General features: G+C 39.8%; 1 protein-coding gene across 3 annotated transcripts in view; it reads left to right on the top strand.

Annotated features, from left to right (window-relative positions):
• The window catches only part of Rngtt (RNA guanylyltransferase and 5'-phosphatase), a 193,107-nt gene that overhangs the window by 126,265 nt on the left and 53,305 nt on the right, over window positions 1-13,537 (top strand). For all 3 annotated transcript variants that reach the window (XM_021159529.3, XM_021159528.3, XM_085839440.1), the window contains exon 14: window positions 12,682-12,748. In XM_021159529.3, the coding sequence (XP_021015188.1) occupies window positions 12,682-12,748 (67 nt within the window). The remainder of the gene's footprint in view (window positions 1-12,681; window positions 12,749-13,537) is intronic.

The raw sequence follows: 13,537 nt of genomic DNA, 5'->3' as shown, positions 1-13,537 counted from the left end.
CTTTGTCTGTATTGTACATACATAGAGGAGGTAACTACTCTCCAGCTTCACCCTCTCTCGGTCCGGAAGTGAACTTCATCTAACCTTTTGACACGTGGCTTTTTGTGGTATGTGCTTAACTATTCTTTTTTTTTTTTTTTGGTTTTTCGAGACAGGGTTTCTCTGTATAGCCCTGGCTGTCCTGGAACTCACTTTGTAGACCAGGCTGGCCTCGAACTCAGAAATCCGCCTGCCTCTGCCTCCCGAGTGCTGGGATTAAAGGCATGAGCCACCACGCCCGGCTCACCTTAACTATTCTTCTAGAATTGTTTCCTTCAGGGGTTTATGAGCAGCTGTATTTGTATCGGATACTCTTCTTCAGTAAACTAGCAACAGTGTACAAAGTGAGGCAGTTAAAGTAAAACTATAATGCATTTCCTTCCCACAGCAGTAAAATTATGTGTTTGCCTTCACTCTATTGGGATTATAGTGTTGAGGAAAGGAGAATGTGTGAATATGATGATGGTTGAGATTTGAGATTGGAATTTAATTTCCTAATAAACTATCATTCCCTTTATCTGTAGGTAAGGTAAGGCATAAACTAATTCTTAGCATTATTGGATAGCCAGTTATGTAGGAAGCTATGATTTTAATGACTAGCTATTAAACTCAACCTTTATAATATAGAATCCACTGTAATGTACTGACTTTAAAGAACTTTTAAAGAACAGCATATTGGGCTGACAGCTCAGCAGGTAAGGATACGTAACCGCTAGTCTTGATACTCTTAGTCAGTTCCTGGGGCCTATGTTGTGAAGAATGGTTGTTCTGATCTCCACATTTGTGTAGTCACAAATGAACAAGTGTAATTTTAGAAAAGAACAAGGTGGGAGCTGAGTATGGTGGCTCATGTATGTGGTCCTAGGACTCAGGAGACTGGGGATTGCTGTGAGTTCTACGTTAGACTATGTAAAATCCTGTCTTAAACAAACATACAAACAAAACCATTTATTGCAGTTTTCTCACATAGGATGCAGTTGAAATACTAGTTTCTAGTTAAGTTGAGCTCTTCTAATACCTATTGCCATCAACATGGGATATTGTAATATTTGTACTTCTGTTATTTCTATTTGGGGCAGTTGTGGTTGTTTTTTGGAATAGGACTTACTTGTATTCTGAGCTTCACAGAAGTATCTTTTCACTCTCCTAGTATCTTAGGTAGGGTTTTGTTGCTGTAAAGGGAAATCATGGCCATGCAGCTCTTATAAAGGAAAACATTTAATTGGGGCTGGCTTACAGTTTCAGAGGTTTAGTCCATTGTCATCACGGTGGGAAACATGGCAGAGTGGTGCTGGAGAAGGAGCTGAGAGTTGTACTTCTTGATCCACAGGCAGGAGAAGGAGACTATGTGCCATACTGGGCATAGTAGACCTCAGAGCCCAACCCTACAGTGACACACTTCATCCAACAAAGCCACACCCCCTAATAGTGCCACTCCTTATGGCCCAAGCATTCCAATACATGAGTCTGTGGAGGCCATACCGATTCAAACCACCACATCCACTGTTCTGTTATTTCTCCTGTTTGCTCTGCCTGGCCCTGGGAAACTAGCTTCTTTAATTTCTGTGTTAGTGTTCTTGTATTTGTTTTGTACGAATGAATTGATAAATGAATATCTTCTTTACCAAGGGTACTAAAGATAGCATACTACCCCTTTTGTACTTTATCCTTTTAACATTTTCTTCACTCCATTTCACAGTTGTGTTATTACTTCACTGTGTCTCAAAGGATAGAATAAGGGACTAAATCTCACTTATCCCAGGCTTGCCTTAGACTTGCTATACAGCTGAGGATGACTTTGAACTTATGATCTACCTGCCTGTAGTATACAAGTGTTGGATTCAAACCCAGGACTTTGTACAGGCTAGGCAAGCACCAACTAAGTCATATATATGCACAGCTCCAGATTAATTTTACTGTAGTTAGATTCCTGAATACTTTTCCTTATGTTATGATTATTATCTGTGTAGGTAGCCAACTTTTTCAGTACTGTTTATTGGATATTTTCTTTATTTATATTTCAATTTCCTGGTTTCCCCCCTCCCAGAAACCCCTATCCCATCCTCCCTCCCTCTGCTTCTATGAGGGTGTTCCTCCACCCACATTCCCCACTCCCACCTACCTGCCCTTGATTCCCCTACACTGGGGCATCTATTGAGCCTTCATATTCTATACTGATTAATTATAGGCAAAAAACCCAGAATAGTGAAAACAATTCTTAACAGTAAAAGAAAGGCTGGGGGAATCACCATCCCTGACCTCAAGCTTTACTACAGAGCAGTGGTGATAAGAACTGCATGGTATTGGTACAGAGACACCAGATACATTGAATCTAATAGAAGAGAAACTGGGAAAGAACATTGAACTTATTGGTATAGGGGAAATTCCCTAAATAGAACTCCAATGGGTCATGCTCTAAGATCAAGAATTGATCATGAAACCGAAAAGCTTCTGTAAGGCAAAGAACATAGCCAATAAGACAAATCGGCAACCTACAGATTGGGAGAAAATCTTTACTAACTCCGCATCTAATACAGGGCTAATATCCAAACTATATAAAGAACTCAAGAAGGTAACCTCCAAAAAACCCCAAACAATCCAATCAAAAAATGGGGTATGGATCTAAACCGAGAATTCACAACTGAGTCGTCACAAATGGCTGAGAAACACCCAAAGAAATGTTCAAAGTCCTTAGTGATCACAGAAATGCAAATCAAAAAGACCCTGAGATTCTACCTTAATACCAATTAGAATGGATAAGATCAAAACCTCAGTCGACAGCTCATGTTGGGGAGAATGTAGAGAAAGATGAACACTCCTTCATTGCTGATGGGATCGCAAACTGGTACAACCACTCTGGAAATCAATCTGGAGGTTCCTCAGAAAATTGGAAATAGATCTCCCTGAAGACCCAGCTATATCACTCTTGTGCATATACCCAAAAGATGGCCCACCATGCCACAGGGGCATCTTTTCCATTATGTTCATAGTGGCCTTGTTTATAATACCCAGAAGCTGGAAACAACCCAGATGTCCCCCGACAGAAGAATGGATATAGAAAATGTGGTTCGTTTAGGAATGAGGACATCCTGAGTTTTGCAAGCAAATTGATGGAACTAGAAAATATCATCGTGAGTGAGGTAACTCAGACCCAAAAGGACATGCATGGGATGTACTCACTAATAAGTGGATTTGAGGTCCCCCCCCAAAAGTACAGAATAACCAAGATACAGTCTACAGAACTCAAAAAGGTCAAGAAGCTGAAGGGCCCAAGTGAGGACGCCTCGGTCCCACTTGGGTCCGAGGCGTCCTCACTTGGGTGGGAGAAGAAAGCAATCACAAGTGGGTTGGGAGGGACCTGAGAGGGAAAGTGGATGGGGAGAGGGGAACATAATATGGTATTGTGAGGCACGGGAAGGACTGAAACCCTGAGGGCCAGCAGAAAGAATGGAAACAGGCAACCTCAGGAGGTAGGAGGTTGGGGAGGACCCTCCAGAATACACCAGAGACCTGGGAGGTAAGAGACTCTCAGGAATCAAAAGGAGGGACCTTAGATGAGATGCCCTACATTGGGGAGAGGGAACTTGTAGAACCCACCTCCAGCAGAAAGACAGGGCATCAAGTGAGGGATAACTCTGAACTATAATTGTTCCTGTCTGAAAGAACTTCAGGGATGGAAATGAAGAGGAACCCGAAGAAAAGAAGGTCCAGTGACAGACCCAAAGTGGGATCCAGCTCAAGGGGAGGCCCCAAGGCCTGACAATATTACTGAGGGTATGGAGTGCTCACAAAAAGGGACCTAGCACTCTGGAAGACCCAGCAAGCAGCTGAATCTGGTGCAGATATTTGCACCTAATCAGTGGACAGAAGCTGCTGACCCCTGTGGTTGAATGAGGGAAAAGCTGGAAGAAGCTGAGGAGGAGAGTGACCCTGTAGGACCAGTAGTCTCAATTAACCTGGATCCCCAAGATCTCTCAAACACTGGACCACCAAACGGGCAGCATGCACCAGCTGAAATGAGGCCCCCAACACATATACAGCAGAGGACTGTGGGGTCTGGGTTTAGTCAGAGAAGATGCACCTAACCCTCAAGAGAGTGGAGGCCCCAGGGAGTTTAGAGGAATGGTGGGGTGGGGAGGTGGGGACATCCTCCTGGAGACAGGGGTACGGGGAGGAGGTATTGGGTGTGGAACATTAGGAGGGTGGACTGGGAGGGGAATAAAATCTGGAGTTTAAAATAGATAGATAGATAGATAGATAGATAGATAGATAGATAGATAGATAGATAGATAGATAGATAACAGCAGTGTTTTTATATTGCTCTGTGTGGGTTTTTGTACTAGATTCCAATGATCTTAACTCTTTGAATATCAGACATCATATTAGCTTCACTGTTGGAACATGATATGGATTTATTAGATACCTATTTCAATGATATAATTTGAAGGATTAATTGAACATACCGCTTATATTCTGGTTGTTTATATGATAGTAACTTTTAAGATTTCCTGTTCACAAACATAAAATATTCTTTCACTTTTAAACTTGTTTCCTTCATGAATGACTGACAACTTGGTAAATTGAAGCTTCTTTTACTTTGTTAGGTTTCTTTCTCTAGATTAAAACAATTTATTTTTACTTGAGTTATATTTGGTTTTGTTTTCAAATTGCTTCTTATTGGTATAGAAATACAGTTTGAATTAGTGCTTGTGAATCTTTCTGTTGATTCTTTCATGATATAATTTCTTTATTTCTCTGTATCAGGTTACAGTTGTTGTGTTTTCAGACATGTTTCATGTATCCTAAGTTTAGTCTGGACTTGCTGTATAGGTGAAGACGCTCTTGACCCCCTGAACCTCTAGCCTCTCCTTCCAGTGATGGAATTGTATACATGTACCGCTACATTTGGTTCTGTGGGGTTGGGGGCCAAATCCAGTATTTTATGTGTTGTAAGGTAACTGTTTACCACCTAAGTGTCATGGCCTACACCTTCAATGCAAGCCTTGGGGAATCAGATACATTTTCATCTCTGTGAGTTCAGGCCATCCTGAGCCACACGGTGAACCTCTTCCTTTTTTTTTTTTTTTAAAGTGCTTAACGGTGTAAGGAAACCACTAGTTCCCACAGCTGCACTGCCGTTTCGTGTCCCTGCCTATGTCCCTGTGCATCCCTTTCCTCATCCTCACCAGCACTTATCAGTGTCAGTATCAGTTTTGGCCAGTCCCGTAGATATGTAATGGCACCTTATTATTTCAATTTACATTTCATTAATTACATATGACACTGAACATCTCTGTGTGGATGTGTGGTCTATATGTATGAGTACCCAAAGAAACTATAGGTCGACTTCTGTAATGTCTTCCTCTGTCACTTTTTACCTTATTTGGCAGACAGTCTCACTTAACCTGGCTCACTGATCAACCAGATTAACTGGTGACCAAGTTCCTGGGATTGTGTGTATGCACTGCTGTGTCTGGCTTCTTACATGGGTGCTAGAGGTCTGAACTCAGGTCCTGATTCTTGTGCAGCGTGCATTTTACCCACCGAGCAATCCCCCATCCCTGCAAGTCTTCTATTTGTATATTCTGGGTGAGTTTTTGTTTTTGTTTTTTTTAGATGACAGTATTGAGAGTTGAACCAAGGGCCTTCCATATGCTAGACAATAGAAATCTATACTTCTCCCTTTTCTTTTTATACACTTAAACTTGTTTGTTTGCTTGTTTCTCTATTTATTGTGGGAGACAGTATGTATGCAAAGGATGGGGGCAGGTCTCTCCTTTCACCATGTGACTTCTAAGGATATCAATCAGGTTGTTTAACTTGACAGCAATCACTTTTATCTGCCAAGCCATCTCCATAGCTGCGTCCCCCCACCCGATGTACTGTTCCCCCCCACCCCCAGCCCCGGTTTGATTTGAAGGGGTGTAGTTTTAATTTCTTTCAGATACATCTTTTGCAAATGTTTTCTCTCATTCTATGATTTATCTTTATATTTCCCCTTAATCAAGATTGCTTTCTGTGTGCAATTGCTTATCTTTTTACACTTTCCAATTTTACTTTATTAGCCTTTGTGTGGTGTATATATGTCAGATGACAACTATATAGAGTTGGTTCTCTCCCTTTTCTAAATGGGTTCTAGGGATTGAACTTAGGACCTGAGGTTTGTGTGATAAATACTTTTTCCTGCTGAGCCATTTTACCAGTTCGAAAATTGCTTTAATTTTTTTCTTCATATCCAACTTTAATGAGTTATGCTGATACTATTAAATAAAATAGAATATATTTATTCTTCTAGGTGTGATAAGAATTAATTTTGCCTGTAAATTTGTTTGGTAGAATTTGCTGGTCAATCTAGTTAGACCTTTTGTTTTCATTGTAGAAATCATTTTTAAATGTTATTGAGTCGAAGAAGACTTCTAACATTTTGAAACCGTTTTGATTTTATGCGTGTGCGTGTGTGTGTGTGTGTGTGTGTGTGTGTGTGTGTGTATGTGTACATGCACATGGCACTGTGTGTATGAGGACATTTTAAGACAAGTATGTATTCATGTTGACACATATCTCTATAAAATACAGGAACTACAAATGAGAGAAAACAAAATATTTGTCTTCCTGGCTTAGTTTGCTTACTATGATTTTGTCTGGTTATTTTCCTGTAGATAGTATAACTGTGCCTTTATGGCAATTTTGGATAGTCTTACCAGTTTATTTTTGTATTTTCTTAGAATAAGGAAATTAGAATTGCGAAACTTGTTGGTATAAAAGTATTTATTTATAAAACGTGTATTTACTCTTTGTTCTGCTTAAAATTTTATTTTTTAAAAAAGATTGTCTGTCTGTCTGTCTTTGTAAGTATACACTACATGTGTTCAGGTATCCCCAGAAACCAGAAGAGAGGGCATTGGATTCCCTGGAGCTGCCTGATGTGGGAGCTGGGAATCAAACCAGGTCATGATGAAAGAGCAGGAAGTACTTTTAACTCCTGAGCCATCTTCCCAGCCCCACCCACCCACCCCTCTTTTAAAAAGATTCGGTTCTGATTATTTGTGCTTTATCTTTTCTCTTAATTGTCGTAATAGAAATCAATTTATTATTTATTTTAAGGTAAATCATTTGTAGTGTTTTGATCCTCTGTAGTATGCTTACTATTACATAAGTTTCAGTTCACTTGTGAGACTTAGGGTGTGAATATTTTGCAAATAATATTCATGATACTGTGTTGGCTGGGCATTGGCTCAGTGGATGGAATGCTTTCTGTGTGAGTCTTGAGTTGGGATTTCCAGACCCCATGAGCTGGACAAGATAGTGTGTGTCTGTGATCTTAAAGCTTCTGTCAAGTTGGAGGGCAGAGACAGGAGAGTCCCTTTAAACTATACACTCAGCTGGCTACACACACAAAGATCCTGTCTTAAGCAAGATGAAAGTGAAGGACCCACCTCAGAGGCTGTCCTCTGACCTCCTCAAAGATAGCTTTACACAAAGGTGACCACAGGTAAACACATCATATGTAAATACATTTGCACACAAAACTAAAAGAATACTGTACATTATTTCAAAAATACTTTATTGGAAGCTGAAATGATGTATGATTGTTCTAAGTGTAGTATGTGTATTAGTGTTTTACCTCTATGCATGCTTGTGCACTACATGCATGCCTGATGCTTGCAGGGGCCAGAGGAAAGCATCAGACTCCTTGGAACTGGAATTACAGAAGATTGTGAGCTGCCATATGGATCCTGGGAATTGAACCTGAGTCTTCTTGAAGAGTAGACGTACTCTTAACTGCTTAGCCATCTCTCCAGTTCCTACAATCTTGTTTTTATTTCTTGAGTTCTCATTCTCGCCCCCACTGGATCTTTCTGCCTCAGCCTCCAGAGTGCTGGGGTTATAGATGTGTGCTACTGCATTCATCTTTATTTTAAATTGTTAATTTGAGTTAGTTGTAGCCTTTATTGGTTTTAAAGGGATGCTTTTGTATCTATGTGATTATGAATCAGTGTATGTCTGACTGATGTCAGCATACAGTGAATGAAGTTCATTTAGTGTTTGTTCTGCTGCCCAACAGGATTTGCTCATTTTTAATTGAGAAGTGTTTATGGGAACAGTTTTGGGACTTTTCTAGTAATAGACAGTTGTTACTATTTGTGTTTGGAAAGTCAAAAGAAAAATGAACACTAGTTTCACCTATTTTTATTTCTTTGAAAGCCACAATAGCAATCCCCTCATCTAACACTGCTTCTATGTAGCTGTTTTCAAGAGTCCTGCTCGATAGTCATACTACCGAGCATTTAGTTAGGAGCCAGTACTTTAAGGGCCATTAGTAGCTTACAAAGATCATGGTATTGTTCACTTACCATAAGGGCAGAACAGCTTTGTGGTTTTAAATGAGGCAGAATTTCTGTCTTAAAGTATATGTCTTTAGTGCTGAATTAGTGCTTTCATGTGGAGATTGAAAACATGTGATTGCTGTATTAAAGTACATGCACTCTATCATGACAAATTCTACTTGTTACTTGGCAATAATTATGAATACAATTTAGCAAAACCATCTTTTAAAAGAATAAAAATTTAAAGAAGTATTTCACTTTAAAAGTAGAAATTTATATTCCCAAAGTATTATCTTATATCTTCCTCTTACTTTAAATTATTATAAAACTATACAGATGAAGCCAATCATTGTGTCATGTGCCTTAATCTCAGCTCTCAGGAGGCAGAGGCAGAGGCAGGTGGGTCTCTGTGATATTTCAGGCCGGCCAAAGCTGTACACTGAGGCCTGGTCTTAAACAACAACAGCAAAACCTTGTTCCACTGAAGACAGTAAGATATATGCTAAGCAGTAGTAGATGCTTTTAAAAGTTGGACATAAAGTCTAACTGGCAACATTTAAGAAAATGCTGAGGAAATGTAGTTTTTAGATTGCAAATTAAAGGAATAGAGGTGCACACTAAATAGTATATTGGCAACCTTCCTGAGATGCATGTGCATGGTAATTAGAGGCATATTGACTTTTAAATGTCAGCCAGCTTTTATTCTCTTCCTTTCCTAGTGTCTATTTGTATGAACAGTGATTATTTTTACTTTTCAAGGGGGTTTATCAAGTTTTCTGTGAACATTTGTTAATTACTACTACTATATATAGCTGCTACCAGCAATGGTTCAAGGTTTTCTTGGTTGAATTTCATAGTTGTTAAAGCATTGCTAAGATTTTCTCATTTCTTTATTGAGATCTGGGGACATAGCCTCTGCTTTGTACTTGACTCCAGTAAGCTGATGCTCTTAGTTGTTGTGTCCCTTATAGTATATTATTGACATATTGTCATTTACATTCTGCGAGAAGAAAGAACTGGGCTAAATCAATTTAGTTCTGACTTGTGTATCCCTGCTGGCAATATGTTCTGTTAGTGTGTTTTATTGGCCATATAGGCTATAGGAGCAGACAGTGTTTAAAGGACACTGGAACTCTGCCCTGTTTCATGTTCTAAGACACTTGCTTTCTTAATCTCACTAGGTAGTCCATGCCAGTGGAAAAGAATCACACAAACATCCTACATCTCCCTCTGATGACAACTAAAGATTACACAAGTGTCAAAAACATTCTAGTTTCAGAAAAGTTATTAACAAATATGAATTCTAAAACTCTTGAAGTAGAGTTTTTGAAGCTGTGTCTTGAATAATAAAGAGTGTTAGGCCAGGTCTCATGCTAATGCACCTTTAAGCCTAGCACTTGGAGGTAAAGGTAGCCTGGTGTATGAAGTAAGATCCCTATAGCCAAATACTACAGAAAGGAGATTATTAAAATAAATCTTGAATATTCTCATTTCTGTGATTATGCTATATGGTACACTGAAAAGGTTCCATTGGCTTCCTTGAATTTGTACTTGTTTACTATATATATATATATATATATATATATATATATATATATATATATATATATATATATTTGAGTGTTTTGTTCTCCAATTCATGCAATAGAATGCACAGTTATCCTGCAGCTCATTTGAGGTCTGTTACCTGTCATAAGGAGGCTTTTAACATCATGTAGACTCTTAGAATTGTCTGTACATAGAGATAATACAGGCTTTCCCCCCAAACAGTAATGTTATGTCCGTATCTTTACATGTCTTTTAGGAAAAATATAGAAGAGTGAGAAATATTGTGGCTAGTATTTATGTCCTATAGCTTACTCTACTCTACTAATTACTTTATAATCATACCAAAGTTCTAAAGGCAGTATTTCTTCATCCACAGTGTGTTGTGTGGACTGTAGACATAGCTGGATACAGAGGACTTGTCTTTACGTATGAGGCCTGAGGTCAAGTCCTAGCACCATGAACAAAAACCACCCGGAGTTTTGTTGCAGTTAAGAATGAGAAACCACTGATTGACATAGAACCATAACTCCAGCACTTGGGAGGCCTAGGTAGACCACCATGAACTAGAAGCCCTCTTGGGCTGCAAGTAAGTCTGTCTTAAGAAAGGAAAACAAGGGGCTCAGAGATAGTTCAGAGTAAATAACACTGGCCGGTTTTCTAGAAGGCTTGGGCTTGATTTTCAACACTTACGTGGGAACTTAAAAAGATCTTGTGTTTTTTTTTTTTTTAATTTTTTTTCATATATTACATCTGGACTGCAGTCTCCCCTCCCCCCAGTCTTCCCCTCTCTTCCGTATGCCTATTTTCCCCACTTTGCCTTCCCTCAGAAAAGAGCAGGCCTCTCAGGGACATCACATATGGCATAACAAGCCATAATAAGACTGGGCATCTACCATCATATCAAGGCTGGATGAGACTACCCAGTAGGAGGAACAGATTCCCACCAGCAGGCAGAGGAGTCAGACACAGCCCCTGCCCCCACTGTCAGGAATCCCACAAGACCACATCGTTACTCAGCCATACCATGCATCAGAGGACCTAGGACAGACCCCTGCAGGCGCCATGATCTCTGTGAGCCCCCGTGAGTCTGTGAGTTGATTCTGCAGGCCATGTTCTTGGAGTGTTCCTAACCTTTCTGGTTCTTCAGATACTTCCTTCACCTCCTCGACAGGGATCCAGGAGCTCTGCCTAACGTTTGGCTCTGGTACTGACTACATCTGTTCCTAGTAGTTGCTGATGGAGTCTGGCTGCTTTCTCGGATGACAGTTTATACTAGGCTCCAGCCCCAGAACACTGCAGACCCATTGAAGGTTTTGTGGCTGGGTTGGCATCCCTGTCCCTCCACAGAAGATGCCTGGGTCAGTCTCTGACCCCATCACTAGGAGTCTTTGCTAGCATACCCATCTCTGCTATCTCAAGTTCAGAACTCAGGTTCTGAGGGATCTGAGGCCCTCTCTTGGCCTCTTTAGGTACCAGGCACGCATGTGGTACACCAGACATATATGCAGATAAAATATCCATACATATATCATTGCTTTTTTTAAGTGAAAACAAAACCAAAACAAAATGGCTTGATGGATGTTGGATGTTGTAGAGATCTGAATAGGAAGAAAAGAAAGGCTGATTTAGGGAATGCAACCACATATAGATTGGCTGTCACACTTTACTCAAGGTGCAGCTCCTATGTACTCAGACGTTAACGAGTTCTCTATAAGTAGGACCCCTCACCCCACTGCTGTCCAGTGACAGACATTTTATTATGCCATGGGTCAAAGCCACCCTTTTGTTAGCATTTATGTAATATATTTGGTAAAATTTTAGGATGGAATTAAGCTCATATCATCCATAATATATGGTTGTGGGCATGCATTCACTAGTTCTTCAATTAAATCTTCATAAACTTTTGAGTATATTATTCATCCCCTCATTTCCAGAGACACTAGTAATTTTATCAGAATTATTGTTGAGTGTTAAGTTTTTTGAGATGTAGAAGCAGGTAGCCCAAGCTAGCCTTGAACTCTCTGTGTATTGGAAGTTGACCATAAACCTTTGATCTTCCTGCTTTCACATGAATGCTAGGATTACAAACCTGTGAAAACATGCCCAGTTTTATGTTGTACTGGCTTCATGCATGCTAGGCATACCTTACCTGACTGAGGTACATTCCAGCTCCCCATTCCAACATTATACCTCATCCCCTCTTTCTTGGCAATAGAAGTAAGTATTCCTTTGGTGTTACTATCTCACTGTACCAATATATATGCTTGTGTTTCATAGTATCTATTAGAGAAATCTCTCTCTCTCTCTCTCTCTCTCTCTCTCTCTCTCTCTCTCTCTCTCTCTGTGTGTGTGTGTGTGTGTGTGTGTGTGTGTGTGTGTGTGTCTGTGTGTCTCTGTCTCTGTCTCTGTCTGTGTGTCTAGGGAGATCAAGATCAACCTCAGGTACTGATTCTTAGATTCTGTCTACCTTGCTTTTTGGATGGTCTCTTTCTTGGCCCCAAACTTGACAGTTAGAGTAGGCTGGTTGGCAGGTAATCCTGTCTCTGCCTCCTGGTGCTTGGATTACAAGCTGTTGCCACCACACCTGGCATTTTCACATGGATCATGGGGAATCCAACTCAGGTCTTCATGCTTGTGCAGCAAACACTTTACTGATGAAATTATCACTCCAGTTTTCCCACTTTTTATTATTATGCATTCTTGCTTTAAAGGCAGAGTACTATATAAATAAGGTTCTTTTTTATTTTATTTTTTTCCCACCTTGTAGGTTGCTTCCACAGAATGTTGGCCTTCTCTATGTTGGAGGTTATGAAAGACCCTTTGCACAAATCAAGGTATGATTGTTCATTTTTTGTGTGTTTTTCTTTGGTGTTTACTTATCTGGAACCCACTGTTTAGTAAAACGACCGGCATCATAAAAGATGTTGTGAATGTGAAGGAAGAATTTCATGGATGGATTTTGCTAATGTCTTCTGCAAAAGTTGTTAAGCAATTTTAGACTCAGTGTTTAAAACTCTGATCATTCTAGAGTTGACTTTCAACAGTATTTTTAGAATATGTGTTCTCCTTTATTGGGGAATGATTTACAGCAGTATACTGTAATTAGACATCTAGTTTGATAAAAGCTTGATATTTACTTATGTAAAATCTATTAAGATATTTGATAAAAGCTTGATATTTACTTATGTAAAAACTATTAAGATAATGAAATATATCTATCACTTGAAAAAAGATACTGAAATCATTTGGAACTTTTTTCTTTATGCTCTTCTTTTTGTCATCTTGTTCCTTAGAAACTACTAAACTAATTTGTTTTGGGTTTTATTTTGTTTTTATTAGATATTTTCTTTATTTACTTTTCAAATGTTATCCCCTTTCCTCCTTTTCCCTCCGAATACCTCCCTCTCCCATCCCTCCTCCCCCGCTCACTAACCTACACACTCCTGCTTCCCTGTCCTGGCATTCTGCTACACTGGGGCATAGAGCCTTCACAAGGCCAAGGGCCTCTCCTCTCATTGATGTCTCATAAGGCCATCCTCTGCTACACATGCAGGAGACAACTATATCAGGCTCCTGCCAGCAAGCACTTGTTGGCATCCACAATAGTGTCTGGGTTTGGTGAT

The sequence above is a fragment of the Mus caroli genome, unplaced genomic scaffold, assembly GCF_978045245.1.
Source record: "Mus caroli unplaced genomic scaffold, Mus_caroli_1 scaffold_6, whole genome shotgun sequence".
Classification (NCBI taxonomy): Eukaryota; Metazoa; Chordata; class Mammalia; order Rodentia; family Muridae; genus Mus; species Mus caroli.
This window is presented reverse-complemented; position numbering and strand designations above follow the sequence as displayed.